This window comes from Podarcis muralis, chromosome 12 (genome assembly GCF_964188315.1).
Source record: "Podarcis muralis chromosome 12, rPodMur119.hap1.1, whole genome shotgun sequence".
Taxonomy (NCBI): domain Eukaryota; kingdom Metazoa; phylum Chordata; class Lepidosauria; order Squamata; family Lacertidae; genus Podarcis; species Podarcis muralis.
Window position 1 is genome coordinate 40,553,754 of NC_135666.1, and position 27,493 is coordinate 40,581,246.

Genomic DNA, 27,493 nt, shown 5'->3' on the forward strand with positions numbered 1-27,493 from the left:
TTTGAATCTGAGGCTCTGTGATGTTTTATGCACATGTTGGGTTTATTTTTGTAGCCACAGGCTTTTATGCCGTACTGTACAGCCAGTGCTTTCTCCATCAGATGTTTTGTGTCCTGCTATCTAGTACAGGCAACGACTGTTTTATGCTTGTCCAGTATATGCACAATGTGCACATTGTTGCAATGCGGAAGTGGCCAGAAAAGGGGGGGGGGGGCTTATGTGTGCTCCGCCGACACGCACAGGGTTCAGGAACCGCTACGCAAAATGATCATTGCCTCTACACAGATTTTCATTGCAGTCCTAAACCTACTCAGAAGTAGGTCCCACAGAGCGCAGCTCAATTCTGTAAAGAAAATTCACATGGGATTGTTAGCAAGCATCCAGTTACATAAGAAGCCTGCTTCTGCAACAGAGCAAGCAGCTCCTGCCCCTTCCTCTACGCTGCAGTCCCCATACGCCCCCCTCCTAAAAACCTTTTCCAGGAAGTTGGGAAGAATTCACGAAAGGCCTCTAAATAGACAAGGGCTACAGCTTGCAGAAAGCAGCAATGGATGCTGTCCTTTGAAATTTGCATCTGAATAAATTAGTGCAATGGGACATACTCCTAAATAACTGAATAGAATTGCAGATGTTACTCTCCCCACCTTTGAATAGCAGAACCCCATTCCATACTCCAAACTGTGTTTGAAAGTCCTCTCAGTTTCAAAAGCGGTTTGCCACATAGCCTGGGGAGGGGGCAGCATTGGGCATGTAGGATTAGATTATTTTTACTAAAGTAGGATGAATAGATAAATTAGTCAGTTTTTTTAAAAAAAACTTTTCTTCATCAGATTTGTATACTGCCCTTCAAAAGACCTCGGGGCGGTCCACAGGATTTTGTGGTTTATCCTACTTAGACATACTTGAACATATAATTGAATATTGGAGTGCTGACTAAAGCAAACTGGGTGGACTTGGAATTATTGTAGCTGTTACTTTTGATTGGTATTTCAGTAAGGATGCAATATAATTCTATGATAGGTCCACATCAACTCAGTTACTTTGTAATCTAACGTAATTTATTCTTAAATGCTTCACTTTTGTTTGCTATATAGGAGATACTGGCTGGAAACCAAGCAGTAAAGAAAAAGGGTAAGCGTTGTTTTCGACAATGAAGAAAGCCTTCTAGAGTTCACCTGTACTGTACCTGTGAAGCACTGATATGTGTTGCACAATTGCTAAGTAACTAAAGTACATTTTTAATTAGTGGGCGATTGCTTTTTATTAATTAAATAGCATTACGAAACTAAACAAATCATACATTTTAATCTTGTCTACTTTTCTTTTTTTTCAAGTAAAGAACCCAAAGATCCAGATCAGCTTTACAGCACACTAAAAAACATTCTACAGCAGGTCAAGGTGAGCATTAATTTTCTGTAAATATTTTGAAACCTTTCCCCGCTATGGAGCGTTGTTACATGAGTGTATTTTCTCCCATCTACCAGAGCCATCAAAGCGCCTGGCCATTCATGGAACCAGTGAAGAGAACAGAAGCTCCTGGATATTATGAAGTTATAAGGTTCCCCATGGGTAAGGCCATCAACTTTTTTAAAAGTAGAGCATCCAATGAACCAGAAGCAAATTGAGTATATAGGCTTTGCTCCCAGAAACCAAGAGTACGGGGGGAGGGGGTATTCATTTATACTGCTCCATGAAATCTTGCACAAACGCCTGAAGTTTCTTACAGTGCAGCAGTTCTTGCATTTATAGTACAAAAGGAAACAGGAAAAGGAAGCTGCCGTATACTGAGTCAGAACATTTGTCCCTCTAGTTCAGTATTATCTTCACTGACTGGCTGTGGTCTCCGGGATTTTAGACAGGGATATTCCCACCCCTACCTGGAGATACCAGAGATCAAACCTTTCCCTTATGATAAAGACTACCCTAGTAGTCTGTGTAAGTGGAAATTACTCGTAGTAACAGAACTTTGGATAGTAGAAAAGTGTTTTATGTATAGCTTACAGTAACACCTTTGCCCTACCCTCCAAATAATTACAAGTTTTCACTACTGAGATTTTCACTGACCCAAATGATTTAATTTCAGGGGATGGGAGCCACAGGTCTGGCTGGTGGGGGGCACTTACCATGATGGTGGGTTGGTTTTTTTTAATACTTTTCAAACTGCAGCCCGTAGTGGCAGTCATATCACAACTCTGGCCACTGTGTTCCCCCATTTCCCATAATTCATATTTGCTGGAATGATTCCAACTGTAGTCTGGTCATCACCATGGGCCAAGGTTTAAATAAAATAAAAATGGGGGAAAGAGATCTCACCACCAGCCTATTTTCAGTGTGTACATTTTAAAATAGGAATTAGGAGGTCTGTAAGAGCACTTTTGAAACAGGACTTTTTCACTAAAGAAGCACAGGGTGGGGAGGATGACAATAAAAAAAAAATCAAGTCTAGGATATATTACTATTGTAGAAACAAGACTTGATTTTTCTGTTTTTATACAGATCTGAAAACGATGAGTGAGCGACTGAAGAACAGGTACTACGTGTCTAAGAAGTTATTCATGGCAGATCTGCAGCGAGTCTTTACAAACTGCAGAGAGTACAACCCTCCTGAAAGTGAATACTACAAGTGTGCCAATATATTGGAGAAATTCTTCTACACAAAAATTAAAGAAGCCGGGTTAATTGACAAGTAATCAGTCCTTCTCTCATGCAATCAAGATGCCTAATTTAAGAGCAGAATATGCAGTTGATCTTTGAATAGAATTGAAATTTGTGTTTTAAAAAAAACATTTTATTTACTAGCACTTTTAAAACATGTAATATAGAAGAGTTTATTTTATTAAAGTCTTTTTAAATGTACACTTGCATGCCCTTTTGCAGTGTATTCAATAATACATTTTTATTAGAAGTATTGCACAAACTGTTTGGGGATTTGAAAAGGGAAATTTTTCCAAGCAGTGAATGTTTAAGCTTAATGTAATGCAGTATCAAATTGTAAAATATCTTTTTATTTTTTACAAAAGATGCTAATGAAGGGGGAAATGAGTTTTATATATATTTTAATGAAACACTCAACTAAGAAGGTGCTATGAAAGAGAAATCCTCTAAGATACAAAAACCCCAGTAGGTTCAAACTTCCTCTGTGAATTTGATTCTTTAATATTAGAGTTTGCAAAGAAAATCTAAATATGTAGCATCATCTGACTTTGACTGTGTTAGGTCATTTCCAAAAAAATCTGTGGTAGTCACAAACCACTTTTTAAAACTTTTGTAGTGCCAGCAAAAGCTTAATTCAGATAAACGATAACCATTTCTACCTTTATGCCCTAATCCAGCAAATGCTTTGTCTGCATAAGTTTTTACATACCTTTATCCCTGAAAAGCCATTCTTCCCTTAAAGTCACACTTGGTCCTGCAGTACTTGGGTGAAAAGAGATAGTCTTGATTTTCACACACACAGGCTAACACTAGATGTCACCAGTCACCAGATGAACTGGCGGAGGAAGCGCACCGCCCCCAGCAGCACGATTCCAGTGGGGTGCCACCATGGCTGCCTCCCCCCCCCGCCTGCGCCCTGTGGGCAGCACACCCCGCCCCCCAGTGCCAGAGCATGAAGCTCCGCCACTGACCAGATGTGACTGACATACATATGAAACCAAAGCACATGCAGATTTACATGTGCATTTGACTAGCCCATATGATCTTCCTTTACTATCCTTACCCAATGGAAATGTCTCCTCTCTAGCTGCTACTACCACAAATTATTTAATTCTTGTGTTCAACACTTTCTAGATCAATACTGTTGATACTTTCAAAGGTTTCATGAACTTCCCCATAAAAGTAGTTTTGAGCACACCCACCTCTCCCAGTGTTTATAGGGGATTATTTTGGTTACATTAAACTGATTTTCAACTGAAGTATTACTAGAACGTTATTGATCATTACTTCCGTATTTTACCTACTCATTACATTAAATATTGGAGTTACACCTTCATTCAGGTAGGTGAGGGAAGGAAATATTCACTTGTTTGAATGTGAGCAGGCAGCAATTCTGCAACACCCAAGAAAGTAAATTTATTCATTTTATTTCTTTCTCCTAATTTATACAAAGGCATTCAAGAACTAGTTTCATTGTTTTTATATGCGCTGAAATATTTCACTAGCAAAACTGATGTAAAAAAATTGCCAAACAGATTTACAAGAGAAATATATTTTCAAAATGGCTATGGTAGTGTTTATTCTAAGATTAGATTACCCTTGCTAGGTAACGGTACAAAATTAAGTCAAAATGGTAACATATAAATGCCTTAGTGCTTTATATAAAAATCAATTTATTTGGCTTTGTATTTAAGGTACAATGATGCAGCTGTGTGTTAGACTATTTAAGTAGTAATTTTCAATTATTTTGTAAACTGGGCCAACAAAATCACCTCTTAAGCTTGATATCCTGTGAAAGTGTTATTTTCAAAGATTCCTATTGTCTTGAAATTAGAGTCTCTTCTATATTGAGAACATTTGGTTTCTAATTTAAAGATTATTTTCATAGATATTGTGCAATAAAGCTATATAGTACGATGTGTTTTAAAAATGCTTTAAGTGAAATTCTACATTTGTAAAATTATTTATTGTTCTGGTATAAAATGGTTTTAAATTATATGTATAAAATTAATCTTGTGTGCTATTTCGTACTTTGCATATAAAAACCCCCTGAAATATTTAACTTGTGTGAATAGACTTTCTGACAATTGTACCATCACTTTCAGATGGTAAGAACCAAACACTATGCTATCCCATGTAGTTAATCTGTTTTCCTGTGGACCCCCCAATAATAGATCTGAATTGAAGAGAGTGCAACTATTACCAAAAGAAACTATCTTCATTACATGTTCACATGAAGTGCACAAAAAATGTTGGCTTATAAATTGAGCATTCCAATTCACCCCTTGGAATTTACTCGTAGATTGAGGACAGCCAGAGAGTAAGCTTATTCATGTTTACTCAGAATCATTGTGATCAGTAGGGTTTACTTCCAAGTAACTGCGTAAGAATGCACCTTGGAATCTTTTTAAGATAGCTGTGCTACTATCCTTATGCAGTTAAAGTGAAACATCGGAACAAACACAACGGAATGGATGCTGGAACAATAGCACTACTGAGATAGCAAACTAAAATAGCTATCTTTTTCAAAAACATTGACACATTTTATTTCAATATGATCATTTAGAAAACACTACAAAGACTTTCAACAGTTAAATCTGTAATCTGAAGATTTGCTATAAAAGTAGAATTACATTGATCTACATTTCAAGCAAAAAGAAATCCCCATTTCCTGTATAACATGAAACTAGAAAAAAACACTAAATACATCAACAAATTTGATGTTTACAATTTTTAATATAAAATCTAGTTGTTCATATATTACATAAATTTCAACTGTATCTGCGTTGTGTTGGGCCAGGGTGTGTTAAAATCTAAAAGCTGTTTTATGTACATAGTTCAGATTTTCCAGTAATGATATTTCAGCAAATACACTTTACCTTTATATCAATACAACTACTTAAATTGTCAAGTTAAAGGGTTTGTTCCCTAAAAATGTTATTAAAATCAACCAACGCATTCAAATACCTCATTAGATCTGGGCAGTGATTTCTTTTTAAGAGAATTACACATGCGGCTCTTTTTCTGCTTAAAAATTGGAGAATCCAGAAAGATGTTATCTGTAAAAGGGTCTCCTCTTCTGAGCTTCCTAAAAAAGCAAAATAGTACATTAGTTTTGAAAGCATTCATGTAATTCTTACTTTAGGGACGCGGGTGGCGCTGTGGGTAAATCCTCAGCGCCTAGGGCTTGCCGATTGCATGGTCGGCGGTTTGAATCCCCGCGGTGGGGTGAGCTCCCGTCTGCGGTCCCAGCTCCTGCCCACCTAGCAGTTCGAAAGCACCCTTAAGTGCAAGTAGATAAATAGGTACCGCTTTCTAGCGGGAAGGTAAACGGCGTTTCCGTGTGCTGCGCTGGTGCCGGCTCGCCAGGGCAGCTTCGTCACGCTGGCCACGTGACCCGGAAGTGTCTTCAGACAGCGCTGGCCCCCGGCCTCTTAAGTGAGATGGGCGCACAACCCTAGAGTCTGTCAAGACTGGCCCGTACGGGCAGGGGTACCTTTACCTTTAATTCTTACTTTGCCTCATAGCTAAATTCATAAGCAAGTCAGATTCATAAGCAAGGTTGGATTTTATATTCAAAATTTAATTCTAAACTAATACAACACATTTCTAAAAACTAAATTATACAATAAATTTTTGAAAGAAACTGGTGCATATCCATTTAGAAACAAATATACTGACCTGCTGAGACTTGGTTCCTTATAGCTCACGCGATCAGTACATCTACGTTTCCTTCGAGGAGTACCTTTTATTCCAGTACTCATCAGTGGGTGAGAAACTCTAGTTTGGATAGAAGTTGATTCGAAATTGGTAATATCACTGAAACAGGGATGACATTTTTCAAGAGCCCTAGATGGTTTATCTGCTGGGAGAAAAATGTTTAAATGGTAATGTCAGCAATGAATAAGCTTTAAACAAACCCTCTTCCTGTGGCTCCAAACACCTTAATATTGGTAAAGCTCTGTATATGTATTCTGCAGAATGTTAAGTTTATTCGATTTTTAAGATGACAACAACCAATATTCATGATAAAACCAGACTTGGCTCTTGCTGGAAAACAAGAATCGATTTCAAACCATGCCTGCAAATGGGAGTTCAAAGGGTGATTGGTGGTTACCAGGAAATCCTTTGAACTTCCAAAGTTTGCCTGTGGGAGGTGGGGGAACTGAGGATCTGGCCCACATGCTGCTTTCCCACCTTTTACAGGTTATAAGACTAAAATGTGTGCAAATTATGTGTTTTCTTTTAGGCATTTTTTAATAGCTTATGATGTGCAAATCAACCAGGAAAAGGAGTATGGCCATTCTTTCTCCCTCTGGGAAGCTCCAGAGGGCGAGCGCTCTTTATTGGGAGACAAAATGTAAGAACACGAGCATGTTTGTGTCTAGTTCATTGGTTTTCCACCAGTGTGCTGTGGCACCATGGACTTGAGGAACATTTAGGGGAGCCCTGGGGGCCATCCTTTCATTAACTTGCAGCCTGTATCTTCCTGCATTATGTCTGTCTTTCTGGGGAACATTTAGGGGAGCCGGCAGATTTAACTTGCAGCTCATTATCTTCCTGAAATAAAAGTGGCAAATAAAGCGGAGACACTTGCAAGACTATCTTCTTAGAATCTCCCCCAACAAAAATCCTCCCCAGCTTCAGTAACTAACAGTTCCATAGTTTTACACAGAGGGCATGAGAAATGCAAGAAAACAGCAAAGTAGCTTGATTATGTGTGTGCCTGGATGTGTGTTTTATGAGGGATTTAAAAATAACCCTGAAAATGAAGAGTGTCTTCTATTTCTCACTCCTTCTTACCTCCAACATCCCTCCCCCCTCTTCTTCTCTATCTCTCCCCCCCCTGCCCCTGGCAACACCGCCCTCCTTAAGAGTCACCCAGCTTTATGGGGACAGGGAGAATGTTGCAGGAAAAGAGCATGTCTGAATGTGTGTCCTGTGCTGTGTTTCTCGGTTTCCTTCCCCATAATGACAAAATATTTCTGCTTCTGATCTTAATCTGGTATTGCCCTCTCCGCCCCACCCCACCCCACCCCCATTATGTGCACGCTAATTTCAGGAAAGGCACACACAGGTTGCCAGGTGGGGTACATCAGCTCAGCCCTGCAAAGCAGTGGCATTGCTTGGGTTCCAGTCAGCACGTGCGCTCCCACTTACATGTGCACCAAAAATGGTGCCAAAAAGGGCTGGGGGTAGAATGAGAAAATCCCCACTTATGTGCATCCTGTAACAATCCCAGTGTAAGTGGCTTCCACAGCGGAGCCACAGAAAGAATGTGGTTGGTGAAGGGAGCCGTGGACTCAAGGTTGAAAACCGCTGGTCTAGTTAGCCCTCTTCCTGGCAATTCTAAAGTGGAGAAAAAACTACAGGAAATATCCAGTTGTGGCATTCCATTTGTGCAAATTAGATTTATCCTTTTTGCAGCCAAAGAAAGAAAAATCCTATTGTGTTTGATGAAATTTAGATTTCTAAACTTTTCAGAGTTAGCTGTCGGTATCTCTATGCTTATTCACATACAGATTTTTTTCAAAACAAAATTATAACTTACTTTCAACATTTTCCTTATCTGCAGAATTAACAGATTTTTTAGTATTCCTGTTTTTCCCCTCAGGACTACTGCCATGCTGTTCATTCACAGCGTTCTTTGATTGTTGCCTTGTGTGTCTTGGGCTGCCATCAGTTGTGCATTCTAAGCTTTTCCTGGATTTTTTCATGCAAGGCACATACTGACTATCATCAGAGTCCTCTTCTGAAGCAAATGATTCGTCACAAGAAGTTTCTGATTCTTCTCTATTATTTTTTTCTTGGACGTTATTCTCTTCAACTTTGTTTTGTCGGAAAGGTGTGATATGGACACACTCCTCAAAAACAAAATCATAAGCATCATTGGAACCAGTTGATCTATCTGTTTTTTCTTTGGAACAGCACTTCCTATTATGGCTTCTCTCTTTTCTGGACCTTGTCCTGCACCTAGTTTTTGTTTCCAATTTTCTTTTCTGGTCTCTCTCTTTGTGTGTTTGAGAACCTCCAACAATTTTAAAATCAGTTTGTTTGGGGGCTGCTGTTGGGGTATTTGATTCAGGTAACAAATTAGGTTGTTCCAAAGTTTTGTCTGTGTTTATCTTATGTTTCTCTTGAGAAACGTAAGTTTCTTCATATTGTTCATTATTTTTCACCAAGCCTGACTCAGGGCCACGTTCATCTTGTTGGCAACATTCTGTTATCTGCTCAAGTACTTCCGGACTGTTACCATCAGATACATCAAATGGATTCTGAGTTTTGATCCTGGAGTAGTGACGACGGATAGATACATTTTTTAGTAAGCTACTTTCAAATTGCATGTTCTCTTCATTTCTGTTCTCATACTCCATATGACAGTGGGAACTACTTTGCCAACCTGGTAATTTAAAATAATGTGTCAATTCCGCAGGGAAGCTTAAAAATACATACATTAAAGCTTTAAGTAGTTACTAAAATAGCACAGAAAAAAAATAGATGCTAAATATGGTTTAATAAGGTTTGGCAGATTGGTCCATCAGATTGAACAGTTATAACAGTTATAATAATAAAATCATTATTATTCTTATTCATTATAATACTGATACAGCAGAAGTAGACATCGTTTACCAATAATGCCTGTGCATAGAGAATTACAACAGAAATCTGTGAACTTGCTCTGATCCACAAGCAAAGGTAATTGTATCAGGTCATTTTCACCTCAACTTTGCCAAAGCTGTGCAGAGTGGGAAAGAGAACTGCAGAACTGAGTCCTGTGAGAATCAGTTGATTATGCCAAATCTATATGTACATGTATGTCCCACTATCTCATGCCTGAGTATTAAAGGCAGCAAATTTGACTTAAAATGTTTAATTAAAAATGCATTATGGTTGCAAACCAGTTGATATCCCTGTCAAACCTTTGATCCAAATAGAGCCTTCTGTTAGCAGAACAGAGATTAAGGCAATTGTAAATGAATCTTCCCCAGCATCCCCAACTCCACTGCCACCTGCTCTGGAGGCAGGGGGACTCTTCAGAGCTTGGGCTGAGGGGCTACCTCGCTGAAGATTGCCTCAATCCCTGTTCCACTGACAGGAGGCTTTGCTAAATTAATGAGCCTTCTGTCAGCAGAGGGACACCTTTCATAAAAATTGCAGTTATGGCACATAGCAAGGAAATAGCTTTGCACAAGATTATGAAACTTCTTTGATGTTATGCTGCTACCTGTGACCAGAATCCAAACAGCTACTTTAGTTGTTCCTAAGACAGGAAAGGTATACTCCTCGCTCCCACTGCAGTAAGCAAACCTCCAAGTAATACTGTAATCTGCTTTTAAAATCCACTCAGCTTTGAAAGAAGCACGTAGTTTAAGAAACAGAATATAAGGTATGCAGAACCAGCAGCGGTTCTTTAGAACCCAGCCAATGCTCTTTAATAGTAAAGCCTTTGACCCATGTTTAGAATCTTAAATGCGGGATTACCTACCTGTATCCTTCTTTGATGTTGAAAAAACATCTTCAGTCATAACATCTTGCTGAGAATCAGCTGCAACATCTGAATAATTTGTATCTGTATTATCCTTTAATTCTTTTCCAGATATTTTATCTTGCTTGCTTGCATCTACAGAAAGTATATGCCTTAGATGTGCCCTAAGGGGGGGGGGGGGGAAGGTGAAATTCACTGAATTATTTTAAGAGCAGATTCTCATACAGCAGTTTTGGTACACACACCCCGCAAGAAAAATTAAGGGTTTCCTAAATTAAAACTGAATGAGAGCCTTCACTCTTGTAAACAAAGGTATATTCCAGGAACATGCGCTTGAGAATGAAATACAAAGCTACTTGGCAGTCAGTTTTCTCAACTTCAAATTGGCTTTGGACAGGGGAAAATGTTTTAATTAAAAACTGCATTAAAACACACTTTCTAAGAAACATTCCTGTTCAAAAGTGCTGTACTTGGTGGTAAAGTACTGTTGTTCTAAAGAAATAACACTGTCAGAAACTGCTAAAATATGCCTCCTGTTGTGATCTTCATAACTCCACCCACTCTGGGGAAACATGCAACAAGATTTTGCTTCACTCATGCAGGCTAACCATTGCTTTCTCCTAGACAGGAAATAACACTGTCAGAAACTGCTAAAATATGCCTCTTGGGTTTTGCTTCCTGGTTTGCCAGATTGCTCTTTGGTCCTGACTCATTGGCCCACACTCAGTCAAAACTCCAGTCCACAGGCCAACCCTGATAATTACGGGTACTTATGGAGAAAATATGGTTGCAGAATATGCAGAATAGATCTGAATAATTTCAATCCATGCAAACATTTTTGAGCTTGGCATTGTTAACTGGTCATTTGGTAAATTTCTCAATTCTAATAATTTTATTTCATAATTGAGAGACAAAAGGCATCTAAGCTCTTCTCTCACACCCTGCATTTTCCACTTTTGGATTGTCCTCATCACATAATTTTGACTCAGCGCTCTAATAACATGGACTATAAACTTTAGTACATATATTCATGGAATAGTTTTCATAATCTAATATACAGGCTTTTTAGAGAAGAGCTCTTAAAATTGAAGAACCACCAGTCAACATGAGAAAACCATTTTTTCTATCCCACAGCAACATTTTTTGGGGGGGCGAGGGGGAAGTGATAAATTAACAGAAACCACTTTCAATTATCATAGTGTCTGTGTAGGTGTGCACCTGCGTGTATAAAGCACAATCTAAAATATATTTTATTGATGCAAGTTTCTTAATTTTGTTTTGAAGGGAAAAACAGGCAGAAAAAATGAAATATATTAAGTATACTTACAAGGAATCTTGGCTTCTTACATTGCTAGAATCACACTCCTCAGCACTGGAGGCACTGAGAGTCTGGCTCTGTAAAAATTCAAGATATTATGCTGAAAACCATTATGCTGTACGGACCATACATAAAGCACATAATAAAAGTGAGATGTCTGAAAATGTGGCTCCCAGCTGCAGCTTATGAGGTAGACCACTGGACAGTAACAGAAAAGATTACTGTTACTATTGGACAGTAACAGCAAAATATTTAAGCAATTATCTTAATGGATGCAGAACTGATAACAGTCTAAAGTCAGAAAGTAACATATAAATATAAAGATGGGGAAAAGACTTACAAGAGCTGTGTTATATTGATCTTTTGCTGAACCAAGAAGACTTGTTGCATTGAGTAGGTCTTGAACAACTTTAGAAATAATCTCCTTCAAAGCCATTAATCTAGTCTAACAGAAACAAAAAGAGTTAACTGATGTAGTTACAATACAACAGTGAGCTTGTTTAGAAATAAAATGAACAGGAAATAGTGGATCCTATTTCTTGTTTAGTATACAAGTTATCTGCTACCACAGGTTACATTCTCAAGGACCACCCTTCCCCATATGAACCAACCCAAACCTTGAAATAAGACATCTGAGGTCCTCATCTGTGTGCCCCACGCAAGGTATGTCAGCAGGGTGACAAGAGAACAAGCCTTTTCTGTGATAGTCCCCAATTACGAGAAGCTCTACACCTCCAAGCTTGTCTGTCTGCAACTAACATTTGCCATCTTTTTGGCAACAGAAAAATACCTTTTCTTTTCCTAGGCATTGGGGCAGCACTAATGATCTGGCTTTATGTGGTTTCTTTTTGTAGTCATTTGTGTTTTCAGCTGAAGTGGATATTTTGTGCTTTTAGGTAATTCTTTGGATAAACACTTTTAGTATTATTTGTAACGTTTTAAGGGATTTATTTACAGATTGTGTTTTATTCTTCTTGCAAATTACTTCAAAACTCCTTCTGGTTCTGGTCTGAAGTGATAAATAAATGTTCTGTTCCTGGGCCCTGCGTGTGTTGTTGGAGCACATATAAGCACACCCCATCCCACTTTCTTTTGGATCCAAAAGGGCCCATGTGTCAGCAATCATATGTCAAATGGACACTCCTAAAACAATTGCCGCCTGTATTTTAATTGGACATTATATATGTACAACATGTATTAAGATAAAATACCTCAGAATGCTCTTTTCCTTGTTGTAATGCCAGCTTTCTATGCAAGGCAAACACCTGAAATTTCAGACTCTGATATTCTCTCTTTAAATACAGGATTGTATCTTGTGCTTCCCTCATTTTGCTCTTCTCCTCTTCCAAAGCCAGAGCTAATGCTCGATTGTTTGTTTGAAAGCTTTTCAGCAGTGTAGATGAGTTGTCTGGGAAAAAATGGAAATAATTCCTAAAATTTCTATTTCTGGGAAAACTTGAATAAAATACAATATTAAAAAATACTTACTTGCAATTTTACTGCTGACAGATAAGACTTGTTTGGTTTTGCCCAACTGTGCCCATTTTTTATTTCGCCTTTCTTTCATTCGTTCTTTTATATCTTCCAGGCTGTCCTTAAATGACTTTTTCAAGCACCTTTCTCTAGTCATTTTCCACCTTAAAAAAACACAAAAACAAGTGATTACAGTTTAACAAATATTTATTTAAAAGGCTTTCTTACCAATATAGAAAAATGAACTCTTTGTCCCATCTTATATTAACACCCCCCACCCCCAAAAATCTATCAGCTATCTGTTTTTATCATAAAATGGTACTGAAAAGGTAATGTCTGGCCTATTCTTCAACAGTACATATTGTTGAAGAGCAAGCCTATTATTTTAAATCATAAATTTGAAAGAATATACTTATTCAATTTGAACCAGTAGTCTTAAAGACTGTGAACTACAGCTTGTTAAAACAAGATGGTCAAAACCACCTAGGAATAATACCCATTTAAAAATACATATTTCTTAATAAGATTTCTTATTAACCTCCCTCCACCCTCATTCCCTTCAGCATACAGTAGGGCAACAGTGTTCCCTACTGTGTTGCCTACTTTATATAAAAAAAAAAGCATAGAAAAAGAGATATCAGACCCTAACCACTTAAGACGTTTTTGCTTTTACAAACAAGCTGTGTATAAAGAAAAACCTTCAGAGCACAATCACTACACTTGTTATTAGTAAATTAAACAACTATCTGACTTACTAAAATCAACAACTACCTGACTTTTAGAAAACATCTGTAGGCAGCCCTGTTTAGGGAAATTTTTAATGTTTGATGTTTTATTGTTTTTTAATATTCTGTTGGGAGCCTCCCAGAGTGGCTGGGGAAACCCAACCACATGGGTGGGGTATAAATAATAAATTATTATAATATTATTATCATCCATCCCTGAATTGAGCTTCTGGAGTCTATATCCACTGCAGACTCTTTTCAAACTTCTGTCTTCAGATACCCTTCCTCCAAAAAAACCACCCCCAAGTATCAAATCCAATTCCATGGATTGAACCTGGAACCTTTGTGTGGGGGACTCCCTGGTCTGCAGCCTGGGAGTCGTTTTGGACTCACAGCTGTCCACGGAGGTGCAGGTCAATTCTGTGTCCAGGGCAGCTGTCTACCAGCTCCATTTGGTATGCAGGCTGAGACCCTACCTGCCTGCAGACTGTCTTGCCAGAGTGGTGCATGTTCTGGTTATCTCCCGCTTGGACTACTGCAATGCGCTCTACATGGGGCTACCTTTGAAGGTGACCCGGAAACTACAACTAATCCAGAATGTGGCAGCTAGATTGGTGACTGGGAGTGGCCGCCGAGACCATAGAACACCAGTCTTGAAAGACCTACATTAGCTCCCAGTACGTTTCTGAGCAGAATTCAAAGTGATGGTGCTGACCTTTAAAGCCCTAAATGGCCTTGGCCCAGTATAATATAATAATAATAATTTATTATTTATACCCCGCCCATCTGGCTGGGTTTCCCCAGCGATTCTGGGCGGCTTCCAACTGAATATTAAAAACAGTACAGCATCAAACATTAAAAACTTCCCTAAAGAGGGCTGCCTTCAGATGACTTTTAAAAGTAAGATAGTTGTTTATTGCTTTGACATCTGCTGGGAGGGCATTCCACAGGGCAGGCGCCACTACCGAGAAGGCCCTCTGCCTGGTATACCTGAAGGAGTGTCTCCACCCCCATTGTTCTGCCCGGACACTGATGTCCAGTGCCAAGGGCCTTCTGGCAGTTCCCTCACTGCGAAGTGAGGTTATAGGGAAACAGGCAGAGGGCCTTCTCAGTACAGTCATACCTCGGATTGAATGCGCTTTGGGTTGAGCGTGTTCGAGTTGCGCTCCGCGGCAACCTGGAACAGAGCACGTTACTTCCGGGTTTCGCCGCTTGCGCATGAACAGACGCTCAAAACGACATCACACGCATGCGCAGAAGTGGCAAAAAGCAACGCACGCGTGCGCAGATGTGCAGTCACTAGTTACATTTGCTTCTAGATGCGAACGGGGCTCCGGAACGGATCCCGTTCGTATCCAGAGGTACCACTGTAGTTGGTCCCGCCCTCCCATCAGATGCTAAGGAAATAAACAACTATCTGACTTTTAGAATATATCTGCAGATAACCCTGTTTAGGGAAGTTTTTAATGCTTTATGTTTTATCACTTTTTAATGTTCCGCAGAGTGGCACTGGAAACCCAGCTAGATGGGAGGGGTATTTATTATTATTATTATTATTATTATTATTATTATTATTATTATTATTATTATTATTGGGCCTGGCCTGATTTGATTTCAATGCGCAGCCGCGTAACGGTCCTGCTTCCTATTCCCGCGTTGCAGGGGGCGGGTTGGACTAGATGATCCTCAGGCTCCCTTCCGACTTTACAATTCTCCTATCTGACGAGTGCTGGGCCGTCTGGGTCGCACCCAACCCGGGCCACTTTTAAGCGGCCGCTCCTTTCAACCAAGTGTGCTCCAAGAGAACGACTAAGCGCGGATCCGACCCCTTCAGTTTCTTAGCATTCAGAGCCCGAGAGGCCAGCCGCCCTGGGCAGAAACGGCCTCTCCAGTTTCGGGCTCCGCTTTGTATACTGGCGGGAGCCTCCATTCCCCCCCGCCCCCTGCTTCCATTCTTCATCTCTCTTTTCCTACCCTCTCCCGACCCACCGGCCGGCGGCGAGCCACAAACGGAGCCCTTCAGCCGGGCTCCCTCGCACCCACCCGCCGCCATTACGGACAAAGAAGTACCGCCGAACCTGCGTCTGAGGGGCGCGCGCTCGTCCCTCGTTCTTTTTCCCTCAGCTGCCTTCAACTGCGCGACCGAGTGCGCGCGACGACCCAAAAAGCCGTTGGTGGTGGTTGGGGTTTTTCGTGTGTGTCTGTGTCTTTCAGGCGACGACTTCGTTCAAAATTCTCCGCGGCGCTTCCCGATTGGCCGGCTTGCTCCCAGCTGAGCGGCGTCGTCGTTTCGTCATCGCGCATTTCCTCCTCCTCCTCCTCCTCTTTTGTTTCCGCCTTCTTCTTTCTACGGACCTGTGGGTGGAGCTCTAGCCTTGTTTTCATCTTTCGCTCCGTCCTCAACGCCGCAAAGTGGGGCGGGCACGGCGCTCTGATTGACGCGCGGCTGCGCCAGTCGAAACGCGTAGGCTGGTGAGGGTTGCGGGCTGTTTTTCTGCTTCTGCGAAAGTCTTGTGTTGCTGGGTCTAGAAATAGTTTTCTCACCTTGTGTGCATGTGAGATCCTGGTGCTCTAATAGTACTTAAGGAATTACAGTACAGTACTACTGCTAACTACAGTGGTACCTCGGGTTACATACCCTTTAGGTTACATACACTTCAGGTTACAGACTCCGCTAACCCAGAAATATTACCTCGGGTTAAGAACTTTGCTTCAGGATGAGAACAGAAATTGTGCTCCGGTGGCGCAGCAGCAGCAGGAGGCCCCATTAGCTGAAGTGGTGCTTCAGGTTAAGAACAGTTTCAGGTTAAGAACAGACCTCCAGAACGAATTAGGTTTTTAACCTGAGGTACCACTGTAGTTGAAGGTTTGATTTTGGGTGCTTCCAGAAGGCCTGTTTATTGAGTATTTATCCTGTTTTGATTAGACAACATTGGCTGCTTAATAAGCATTCGTTCTGATTCGTTTGCAGGATGAGGACAGATAACATTGCATCAAAGCATGTGTTGGCCCACACTTTCCAATGCAACTGCTTCCTCTTTGCTGCAAAAAAATCTGATCTTTTGGGGAAGCGAGTTAGTTGCTCAACCCTAATTTGCACGGCCCAAGTTTGTTGGAATGTGATGGAATTCCTTCCCCCGAAAATAGCGATAGCCTAGAAGTGGCAGTTGGCAAGCAGTGGTTCCCACTGATGTCCTCTGAGGCAAGGGCGTGAGACTGAGCAACTGGAGGTTACTCAACCTATGCTGGAGGTAAATTTACTCTCACTAGTAGAACATGCCAGAGAGACGTGGGTGGTGCAGTGGGTTCGAATCCCCACAATGGGTCGAGCTTCCGTTGCTCTGTCCCTGCTCCTGCCAACCTAGCAGTTCGAAAGCACGTCAAGGTGCAAGTAGATAAATAGGTACCGCTCCGGCGGGAAGGTAAACGGTGTTTCCGTGTGCAGCTCTGGTTCACCAAAATCGGCTTAGTCATGCTGGCCACATGACCCGGAAGCTGTACGCCGGCTCCCTTGGCCAATAAAGTGAGATGAGTGCTGCAACCCCAGAGTCGTCCGCGACTGGACCTAATGGTCAGGGTCCCTTTACCTTTTAGCAGAACATGTCAGGCAACAGCTCCTGCTGATCTTCTTTGGGACAAGGGAGGGGCTGAGCAACTAAATACCACTTAGTCCACTTGGCTGTCTTATCTACAACAATAAAGTGGTACCTAGGGTTAAGAACTTAATTCGTTCTGGAGGTCCGTTCTTAACCTGAAACTGTTCTTAACCTGAAATACCACTTTAGCTAATGGGGCCTGCCGCGCCGCCGCTGTGCGATTACTGTTCTCATCCTGAAGCAAAATTCTTAACCCGAGCTACTATTTCTGGGTTACCAGAGTCTGTAACCTGAGGTACCACTGTACAATTAAAAAACAAACCCAATAAAAATGTGGAAAATAAGATGTAAAGATTATATTTATCCCTTGGTGCAATTAAAATAACAAAAACGTTAGTTCATAGTTCAGATATTGTGAAACTAAGGAGTAAGTGGGTCTTTATGACTGCAGTCCCATACACACTTACCTGAGAATGAGCCCTATGGAGCTCAGTGGGACTTTTGTAGATGTGTAGAATTGCACTGCAAGTCAGTGAAGTTTGCACATTTAACTTCAGTTTTGCTAATTGCACCTCTGAATATATTTCTTAGATTTTAGTTTAACTCTCATCTGTCCATAGCTGTCAACTTTCAGATTTGAAAATAAGGGATCAGCAGCCTCACCTGTCCCGGGGACAGTCTACGGGATATCTAACAATCCAGGATAGCAGCGGGAAACGGCGCTGGAATAAAGGAATTTCCCGCAAAAAAAGGGAAGGTTGACAGCTATGCATCTGTCAAACAGCAAGACTTCAGAACAACTCCATTATGCAGCAGCAAAAAGGTTGCAGGCAGAAGCTAAACTGTCACATGAATGACAAAATCCTTTAAAGTATGGTAAGGGACTAGAAGAGATGAAAAAACAAGTTCCAGGAAGGTGTACCTGGAAGCAACATCACACAGTTTCCAAGCAGCCCAGTTCCAGGAGCCTTTAGACAAGCAAATGCACACCAAAGGAACATAAAATACCGCTGTTCCAATAATATGAGGTAATAAAGTTTACTGCAGTTGCTGGGGCAAATTACTGTTTTCCATTTTTGTGGCAAGCAAAGCTGTAACATGGCAAAGGCATGGAGGAGAGCTGGCATAGCTAGGAAGGGACTTGGTATAACTCCCAAGCTTCCAATAGCTTTTTTTGGCTATGGTAAGTCAGCAGACTGTTCTGGATGAGATGTCAAATTCCCAGTAACTTTGAAGACATGGGCTGTTCTACCTTTTCTTAAAAAAAAGAAGAAGATAAGAAATGCTAATTTTAGGGGAAATTGAAATACATATGCAATACCTATTTTCATATCAAAACGAAGCTTTAAGTCCATTGATTTCACTGAGTGTATATATGACTATTGCAATTGCAGGAGGTTGGACTAGATGACCCTTGGGTTCCTTCCCACTCTTAAGATTCTATGACTAATGTTGAGCACCATCCTTGAATATGAAATACTGGTATTGTTTTATCATGTCAGCTCTGAATTTCCTACCATAATACCTCTGTTCCCCATCCTGCAAATGCAAGGATGCGTAAATGATAAATTATTAGGGAGGCAGAGAAGATTTACGGTATTCTGCACTTAATGTTTAATGCACAGGCTCTGAGAGTTAAGATTCGTTCTGAAAGCATGAGAATTTAAATATGAAGCATTAAAACTGCTCCAGAAGCATAGTTCCTTCTCTGAAAGGAGAGGGCGCGATATCAGGTTTTCCACAACTTTATGAGGAATGCATGCTCATTATTTTAGAAACTTAAGGAGCAAGCATGTTTAAGTGTGCACTTTTAATTCAGAAATAATTGTGTCTCAGTAAGAAATGTTTGGGAAAGAGACCCTACCCAAGGACATCTGGAAATAGTTTTATGTGTTCCTGAGAATGCCAATAGGATAGGCATGGCCTGAAATAAATATTGAGTGAATGTCAATATGAATTTTAAGTAGCCCTTACGTTAGTGCGCTGAATAGAGGCATGGACTTTGAAGTAGCAGTCTGGTTCAAAGTCCATCTCTTTCATGGACTGAAGGCATGGGTCTTGGTCTTTGTCAGAATTTCTCCACCTTTGATTCCCCTCAGCATAAAAAATAATAATAATAGTGATGTTTTTCTTAGTGCACATGTGAACACAATAACGATGGTAAAGCGGTGAAGAAGCGCATTGGGAATTATGAAATATAATAATACAATGAAAGCAATTATTCTTAAAGTGTTCTGTGCCACCCTGAGCCTAGAGAGCAGTGTATAACTGAAATTGCTGCCTACTATCTTTTCGCCCTCTCGGTATCCACCCCAAAAACCCATGGTTGAAGTTTATATAAAAAATGATCAGCTCAAGGACAAAAGCATCAATCTTTGAGGCTGAGAGATGAAAAGGAAAAAAGCACCAGCACACAATAAGCTGCCGACAAAGGGAATGAATGAAGGAAAGTCTGGTCTATTCAAATCCACAGCCTTGCTTTAGACAGAAAGGGTAACAGCCATGCTGAAGTTCCATTGCTGCAGTTAGCATCAAAATGTCTGGGTCATAGCCGACTGCTTTTGAAAGGTTTGCTCTCAGTAAGCATGGTACAAAGTCAGACCAGAATTGGCAAGAGACAGTCGCTTTGCCATTCTCCGCAGGCGTTCGGCTCAAGTACCTTTTTAATAACTTGGGTTTCACAAGTTAAAAATTGTAGCTGGAAGGTATGAGGTTTTGGGGGGTGGGGGGTGGAAAGGGGCAAAAGGAAAACTTGGAAGCCTGACTGATCCAGCTCCGTAGACCAATGTGATGTGCCTGGAGGTCTCTGTCTTACCTCCCTGCCCAAAGATGCTGGCTTCTGTCTGTCTTGGGAGACAATGGAAGAGTGAGCCATTGGGGGTAAAGTCAAACCATTGGAGAGTTGCAGTGCCTGCTGTGACTGCAGAGATGGGTAAGAGAGACATGTTTTATTGCAGGTGGGGCAGATGCACTGGCGGAGGAAAGGGTGGGCAGGGGAGCGCAGTGCCCCCGGCACCATCAGGGAGGGGGGGTACCATCACGGCTGCCCCCTGGACACGCGCCGCGCCCCCCCATGCCTGGCACCATGCCCCCGGGATGTGCGCCAGCCACGCCCCCGCCTGCTCTCTGCCCCTGGTGTCAAAGCGTGCAGGTTTGCCACTGGGCAGATGAAGGCGTCACTGCTATCAATGCACAACCTGACTGTACTGCAAGTTTGGTTACATGGAGTGGCATAGTTACACCAAGAAGTACAGCCATTGCAAGATGAACAGCAAGGTGAAAGAAAAGGGGTGCTGAATGGGAAGGAATGGGGTTAGGGATGTACATACAGTGGTACTTGGGTTACAGACGCTTCAGGTTACAGACTCCACTAACCCAGAAATAGTACCTCGGGTAAAGAACTTTGCTTCAGGATGAGAACAGAAATTGTGTGGTGGCGGCACAGCAGCAGCGGGAGGCCCCATTAGCTAAAGTGGTACCTCAGGTTAAGAACAGTTTCGGGTTAAGAACGGACCTCCGGAACAAATTAAGTTCTTAACCCGAGGTACCACTGTACTCGCTCTGACCACCGGGATGCCAAGTATGTCATTAGCACAAATGTGCATTAGCAGTGATAATTTCACTCTTCTTATTCCAGACAGTCACACAATAGGATCAGAAGAGACATGCCCTGTTTGGCTTTCACAGGATGTGGCAGTGATACCATTGACAAGTCACCTCATGTGCTCATTCTGAACTGAGTTGTTTTAGGATCAGGCTGGAATCCAGCAATTACCAAACAAAAAGCTGAAAGCAGGGCTATCCCTAGGCGAGATGCAGGGCCTGGGTTAAATCACCTCATCTCCCACCTGGCTCTCAACCCTCCCCCTCTACATAATGGTGGCAATGCCCCCTCCCTCTCACCCCCCAGCCACAGCTTTCTGTTGTTGTTGCCTCTTCTTTTGCTGCTGTTTTAGGGGCAGTCACCTCGAAGCCCTCCGCCTCTGCCTTGGAAGAGAGTCGTAGGAAGTTTCCTTATACTGATCAAGACCATTGGTCCAGCTAGCTCTGTATCGGCCATGCTGATCCAGCATTTGAAACAGGAGATGCTGAGGATTGAACCCAAAACCTCCTGTGTGTCATGCAGTTGCTCCTTCACTGAGCCCTGCTGTGTGGGCAGCAGGGGCCAGGTAGCACGGTTGCCAGCTGTGGGGACCAGGTGTAGGGCTTCCAAAGTTCAGGCTCGAGAGCGGTCACCCCTATTCTCCCCTCTGATCAAAAGTAAGGGCACAGTACTGGTCTTTGAATCAGAACCCCAAAAATCAAAATGGTCACTCCTGCTGTCTATTAGTTACCCCTTTTTATGATACACCAAGATGAAGACTGGAGGCAGGAAAATGGTGCCTCATCTGAAATCTGTCACCCAAAGCAGCTTCATATTGTTATAGGGTGAGGGGAGGGGGTCCTGGATGATACCTGTGGGCAGTGCTATTTTTCTAGAAAAAGAGCTCACCACAAACTTCTCCCTTGTTCTCTTAGAATGGCAATGACACCCACCTGAGAGTAGCTGGAACTGAGCTCTGGCTGAAAAATAAAGCCCTGCTTGTGGGTCCCTTCCTATGATCCTGTATCTGTGAAGGTAGAATGTATAAGAGGGAACCTCTTTAAAACATTTTTAAAAGGCTGGCTCAGACCTCGTGCTTTACAAGATGTACTTAAAAGAATACCTGCATAGTGTTTATATAGGATAGTCATGTGCTGTATACTTTACGGGGCAGGTTATTTCTGATTTTTCTACCTTAGCTATCAACTCACCTCTGAAATTAAAATTAGTCTTTGTGTTGACATAGTGCTGAGAACAGTCCTTCATAAGGAGGTAGGGCTTAAAATTCAATACCATCATGACTTACTGTAAATGTTTTTTGAGTGAACCCTGCTGCCTCTATTCCTCTTCATTTTTTAGAATGTTTGAAGGAAAAAAAATGTGTGTAGTTATAAGTGCTAGGAAGCTTGGAAGTTGGCAAAGAGATATTAAAAGCAATAACTGGACTCTGATTGATGCTGTTCCCTTATGACAAGATTTTTGAGTGACAGAAAATCTGAACACGGGCAGATTTCCTCTTCTGTATTTTCTTTCTCAGTTTTTTGTATTCCCTTACACCACATCTCAATTAATGTTTACTCTGGAGTTAGTTCTACTATATTCACTGGGCCAACTTTACATAGGACTATGCACATGTATTTGGGAATAAGCCCATAGAATTCAGTGACACTTCTGAGTGAACATGCTGCAAGTCTTATAAAGCTCTGGCAATTCTTTTATCTTCATTTCTAAGTGTAATCGGTTTGCACTTCATTTTCTTAGCAATGTCACTTGCTTTTGTTCTTATCCCTTATATACCTCTGAAGGTTTTCCACATAAGCTGTGGTTTGCATTATAAAATACAAACATAGAACAGAATGATGCAATGTTTATTGTGTTTGTTTTACTATCTTTTGCCTTATTTTATCACCTTGCTCCATGATCACCTGAGGAGGCGTGTGTGTGTGTGTGTTTTTTACAATAAATTAAGGAAGATAAACTTCTTCCGCATGAAGTCAGGTCCCTTTCTCGATAGGTTCTATGAGGGAGATAACATTTTGTTTGACAGGTTTTAAAATGTCGAAATTTACATTAGTTTGAATTCCGTTTCAGAACAGCAGTTACAAAAAGGGTCACTTGGTGGAGCTAGATTGTTTTCCAAACTGAGTGTATTTTCACAGCAGACCGCTTAGGAGATCAATGGGAAAACCAACAGACTTGCTGTAAAGACTTTCATAGAAGACCTCAAAGGCACTGTTCAGAAGTAAACCGGTGGCAGGAGTGCCAGCCTGTTCTTTCCCTTGCCATGTGACGTTCTTCTTGAGAGGCAAGGTGCAATCTTCTAGTGTGCCTTAAGTCATCTTGAGGATCTTTTAATGGAAAAGCCGTGTATAAATAAAATAAACAATGTACCAAAAAAAAAATAATACTTAGAAAGGAGAATTTAAATAGATGTTTTAGAAAAATGGGAGTTTAAAGCATTTCTAATCGCCTGATATATAATGAGATGAAAAAGATGATGAAATATACATTTACTAAGAAACCAGAGCATTCTTACTTGGCATTGTAGGAGATGATATTAACAGACAGGAATGTAAGTTGCTTTTATATGCAATGACAGCAGCAAGAATATTATTGGCACAAAAATGGAAGCAAGAAGAATTACCGACGAAAGAAGAATGGAGGATGAAGTTGATGGACTATGCAGAATTAGATAAACTAACAGGAAGGATTTGAAACCTGCAGGATCAGAGATTCTTAGAGGACTGGAGTAAATATATGAACTATTTGAAAAGCAATTGTGATGAACAGATTACGCTAGTAGGACTGCAAGAAGTTTTGTGAGGTGGAGCATTCGAAATATTACAAGAAAGACTATGAAAAGAGTTATTAGTTAAAGATAATTAAATATAATATAAAAATTAAGAAATGCAGAATAAGTGATAAAGTATGAAAAATCATCAGAGGTGTTGACGGAAGTCTAAAATATTGTATAAGATGAGAAGATATGTTGTATGACTGTTGGAACTGAAATATTTAAAAAACCAATAAAAATGTATAAAAAAAATAAAGCATTTCTAATTGCCTTTCTTCACTTCTCACCACTGGCTAGGCAGAACTCCTTCTCCAGTCCACTGGTAGGAAGGCTACAGAGAGTGCTTCTGGCACACTATCACCTGCTTTGCTATAGTCTCATGTAGTTTGCAGCAGGGATCTGAGATTGCTGCTCATCATCTGTACATGCCCTTAACCACTCTATGACACCTGCTTAACCCTAATGCCTAGCATAATTATCTTAAGCAATAACAATTATCCTACCTAACACCCAATTTTGAAGTCTGTTGTCTGAAGGTGTAGGATACAGCAGCTCAGCAGGTCTGGGTCTGGATGGCGTACACTTGAGAAGCCACGGAAGAAAGCAAGGGTGTAAATAAAAAACTTGGTTTTTGCAGCTTTTCTTTCATTAGGAGCCAGATCCACCATATGAGGGCGACTTAATTAATAAGGTTTTTTCAGAGCAGGCATCAGCATATAGGGCTTAATGGGGAGGACCATCTGGACATGATATGGAGTGGTTAGGGCAGGGTGAAGACCCCTTTAAATCCTTGTTTTTCCGTTTTATTTCTAAATTTTAAACTCTTTAAGCGATAACATTTCTGTAACAAAAACTAAGGATTGTATCCAATGTTGTTTTTCTAGAAAAAGAGGTGTGCTGGAAGTCACCATGAACGCCTCCCTTGTTCTCTTACAATGGCAATAGCACTCACCTGAAAGGTGCCAGAACTGGGTTCCGGTGAGTTTCAGCTGGAAAAAAAAAGCCCTGGTCATATGCAACACAGCCCACAAACTTTCACCTGCACAACAGGACTTCTGCTGTGCTCCTCCAAATCTGCTTGGGAGATTTGGGGCAAGCAACCTCAAAAACAGATCGGGGGAATGGGACATGTGAGGAGAGACAGAGGTAGTCCCATTGTGAAGGTGCTAACAGGACCACCCATGATCTAGTTTTCAATATTTAAAATATACCAACTCAGCTTCTACAGTTCTTTTGCATGTTTTTGCCATTCATATTCTTTAGATTTAGTTTTAGCATTTTTGCTATATCTTTTCCCTCCCTGCTTTGTGCCAGCTGAACAGTTCTGACCACCTGGGTGACAGTAAGATTTGATTCTTGTCGGCTGGAAGGCTTTAAAATTGGGTTTCATTTATTCTACTTCTACAGTGAGATGTTGCACGGCTACTGGAATATTAATACGTGTTTGTTCTATCTCTTTTATTTGGCACAAATTGAATCTTTTTTTAAAAAACAACAACAGCACTTTGCTTTGATAATAGTACTTTAAGAGGAGTATTTGCAGGTCCTTATTTTATGTGACATTTTAATTGATGTCTGAGCACAAAGACATCGAGTTTTTGCTCTTCCTCTTCCCTTTTCTGCTGCCCTCCACAAGTTTTTCTCATATACAGATGTCATCTGTTTGTGGTTGCCTCTTTGTCCAGGTTAAAAGGCAGAGACAGTTAATCAGTCAGAAAATCCCTAGCCTATGTATATTCGGTCAGCTCCAGATGTAGCTCAATTAAATTTGGCACCCAAGTGGTTCGCAAGAGAACATCCATGCACGCACTAATTAATAAAAAACAAACCTATTTGGAAGAGTTTCAGGCTGCAATCCTATATATACTTTGAACACACTTGATCTTACTTCTGAGTAAACACACACAGGCTTGTACTGTTTTTAAAAAGTGTATCATCAAAAATTAACACTTTAGCTATCTTGCAGTTTTTGATAGGAGCATGTGAACTTTGTGTAATAATTATTATGCGTGACTGCAACAAAATGCTACCGTATGAAGTGCTGCTCATTGTGCCAGTTGGCCGTATATTGCTCCCATTTTTTGTTTTTTCTTCCAACATACTATCAACATTTTATGACCACTGAGCATATTCAGTTCTCCCCCATTTTTTCCTCAGGGCTCCCTTGATGCCGAGATCTCTTTGAGGGGTTCTGTTCTGGCTACAAACCTGACAGCACTCACCAGTTGGGTTTGTAATTAGATGGAAAGAAGAAGCATGAATTTGGGTATGTACGTTCAGATTTGGCATTCAGACAGAAGCTAGTGGATGACTTCTGAAAATTTTGTTTGGAGGGGTGGGGTGGTGTAAGTGCAGATTTGGGTCAATTAACTGAACTAAGCATGCTTATGGTTTCACAAATTTATCACTTCCTTAAAAAAAAAATACAGACCAAATTTGTGTTTTAGCACATAACCAGGAAGACAGGAAGCAATGCCAGCAAAAAGTAAAATCACGTAATGAAAAATTTCTTGTGCACTTTCACATGTGGTCATGCATAAAGGTAAAGGTACCCCTGCCCGTACGGGTCAGTCGTGTCCGACTCTAGGGTTGTGCGCCCATCTCACTTAAGAGGCCGGGGGCCAGCGCTGTCCGGAGACACTTCTGGGTCACGTGGCCAGCGTGACGAAGCTGCTCTGGCGAGCCAGCACCAGCGCAGCACACGGAAACGCCATTTACCTTCCCGCTATAAAGTGGTACCTATTTATCTACTTGCACTTAAGGGTGCTTTCGAACTGCTAGGTGGGCAGGAGCTGGGACCGAAAGACGGGAGCTCACCCCGCCGCAGGGAGTCGAACCGCCGACCATATGATCGGCAAGTCCTAGGCGCTGAGGTTTTACCCACAGCGCCACCCGCGTCCCCCTAATGTCATGCATACACTGCCATATTTCCTCAAGAACATAAGATGAGCTTGCTGGATCAGGCCAGTGATCCATCTAGCACAGCATTTTGTTGTCCCAATGGCCAAGCAGCTGCTTATGGGAAGTGTCAGGGGCTGGAAGAATGAGGGTGGGTGTGCACCAGGGGAAGCTGGGCTGGAGTCTGACTTGGGAGAGGGGAGCAGTGGTTTGTGGGGATCTGTAAAAGGTAAAGGACCCTTGGAGGGTTAAGTCCAGTCAAAGGCGACTATGGGGTTGCAGCGCTCATCTTGCTTTCAGGGCGAGGGAGCCAGCGTTTGTCCACAGACAGCTCTCTGGGTCATGTGGCCCGCATGACTAAACCGCTTCTGGCGCAACAGAACACTGTGATGAGTGCCAGAGTGCATGGAAATGCCACTTAGCTTTCCACCACAGCAGTACCTATTTATCTACTTGCACTGGCGTGCTTTCGAACTGCTAGGTTGGCAGGAGCTGGGACAGAGCAACGGGAGCTCGGCCCATCACAGGGTTTCAATCCACCAACCTTCTAATCAGCAAGCCCAAGAGGCTCAGTGGTTTAGACCACAGTGCCACCCAGGAGGCAGGGGCTTCAGAGCTGAGGAACAGAGGATGGGTTGGAAGAAGAGGAGGAAGAGGCAGGTTAGGCAAGTGAAGGGCCAGGTGCTTCCCCACCCTCTCCTGCAACACTGCCTCCCAGAACCAGGAGGGAACTGAAAAGGGATGAGCAGAGGAAGTTTTCATGCAGGCACAGCCTCCAGCTGCATGTGCACAGCCTGTCGGGGGAAGGTACATAAACTGGTGGAGGGAGAGTAGTTCCCTGTTGATGCAACTGGATCACTGTGCTCGTAATGTGTACAAAGCCTAAGATTAGAGGGGCTTGCCCCTCTAATCCTGCTTCTGCCCATGCATGTTCTATGTATGTGTGATTGTCACCTGAAAAGTGC

The 27,493-nt window shown here is 41.6% G+C and overlaps 2 protein-coding genes across 11 annotated transcripts in view; one reads left to right on the top strand and one right to left on the bottom strand.

Moving 5' to 3' along the window:
- The window catches only part of KAT2B (lysine acetyltransferase 2B), a 44,520-nt gene extending 39,803 nt beyond the window's left edge, over positions 1-4,717 (top strand). For 2 of the 3 annotated variants that reach the window (XM_077916255.1, XM_028751177.2), the window contains exons 15-18: positions 1,095-1,131; positions 1,335-1,398; positions 1,485-1,569; positions 2,497-4,717. In XM_077916255.1, coding sequence (XP_077772381.1) covers positions 1,095-1,131; positions 1,335-1,398; positions 1,485-1,569; positions 2,497-2,690 — 380 coding nt within the window. In that variant the 3' untranslated portion in view covers positions 2,691-4,717. The remainder of the gene's footprint in view (positions 1-1,094; positions 1,132-1,334; positions 1,399-1,484; positions 1,570-2,496) is intronic. The other variant, XM_077916256.1, reaches the window with a different exon arrangement.
- Positions 19-15,907, bottom strand: SGO1 (shugoshin 1). 8 transcript variants are annotated; one of them, XM_028749698.2, is made up of 11 exons: positions 15,736-15,905; positions 12,948-13,096; positions 12,671-12,867; positions 11,800-11,904; positions 11,469-11,536; positions 10,142-10,305; positions 8,207-9,055; positions 6,337-6,520; positions 5,623-5,743; positions 3,365-3,417; positions 19-343 (listed from the first exon to the last, which is right to left on the bottom strand). In XM_028749698.2, exons 2-10 carry the CDS (start codon positions 13,087-13,089, stop codon positions 3,367-3,369), a joined length of 1,881 nt encoding a protein of 626 aa, XP_028605531.2. In that variant the 5' UTR covers positions 13,090-13,096; positions 15,736-15,905; the 3' UTR covers positions 19-343; positions 3,365-3,366. The 8 variants fall into 8 exon arrangements, with proteins under 8 accessions (XP_028605531.2, XP_077772388.1, XP_077772386.1 ...); XM_077916262.1 differs by lacking the exon at positions 3,365-3,417; XM_077916260.1 differs by lacking the exon at positions 19-343 and having other exon boundaries at positions 3,367-3,417; positions 6,337-6,517; positions 15,736-15,906.
- Between the last annotated feature and the right edge of the window lie 11,586 nt (positions 15,908-27,493).

Bases quoted from the DNA above. Each gene is read 5' to 3' on its own strand.
- SGO1 (XM_028749698.2), bottom strand. From the start codon at position 13,089: ATGACTAGAGAAAGGTGCTTGAAAAAGTCATTTAAGGACAGCCTGGAA. The intron at 9,056-10,141 runs GTAGGTAATCCC...TTAAATTACCAG, and splicing joins AACATCAAAGAAGGATACAG to GTTGGCAAAGTAGTTCCCAC. The intron at 6,521-8,206 runs GTAAGTTATAAT...TTTTTCTCCCAG, and splicing joins AGATAAGGAAAATGTTGAAA to CAGATAAACCATCTAGGGCT.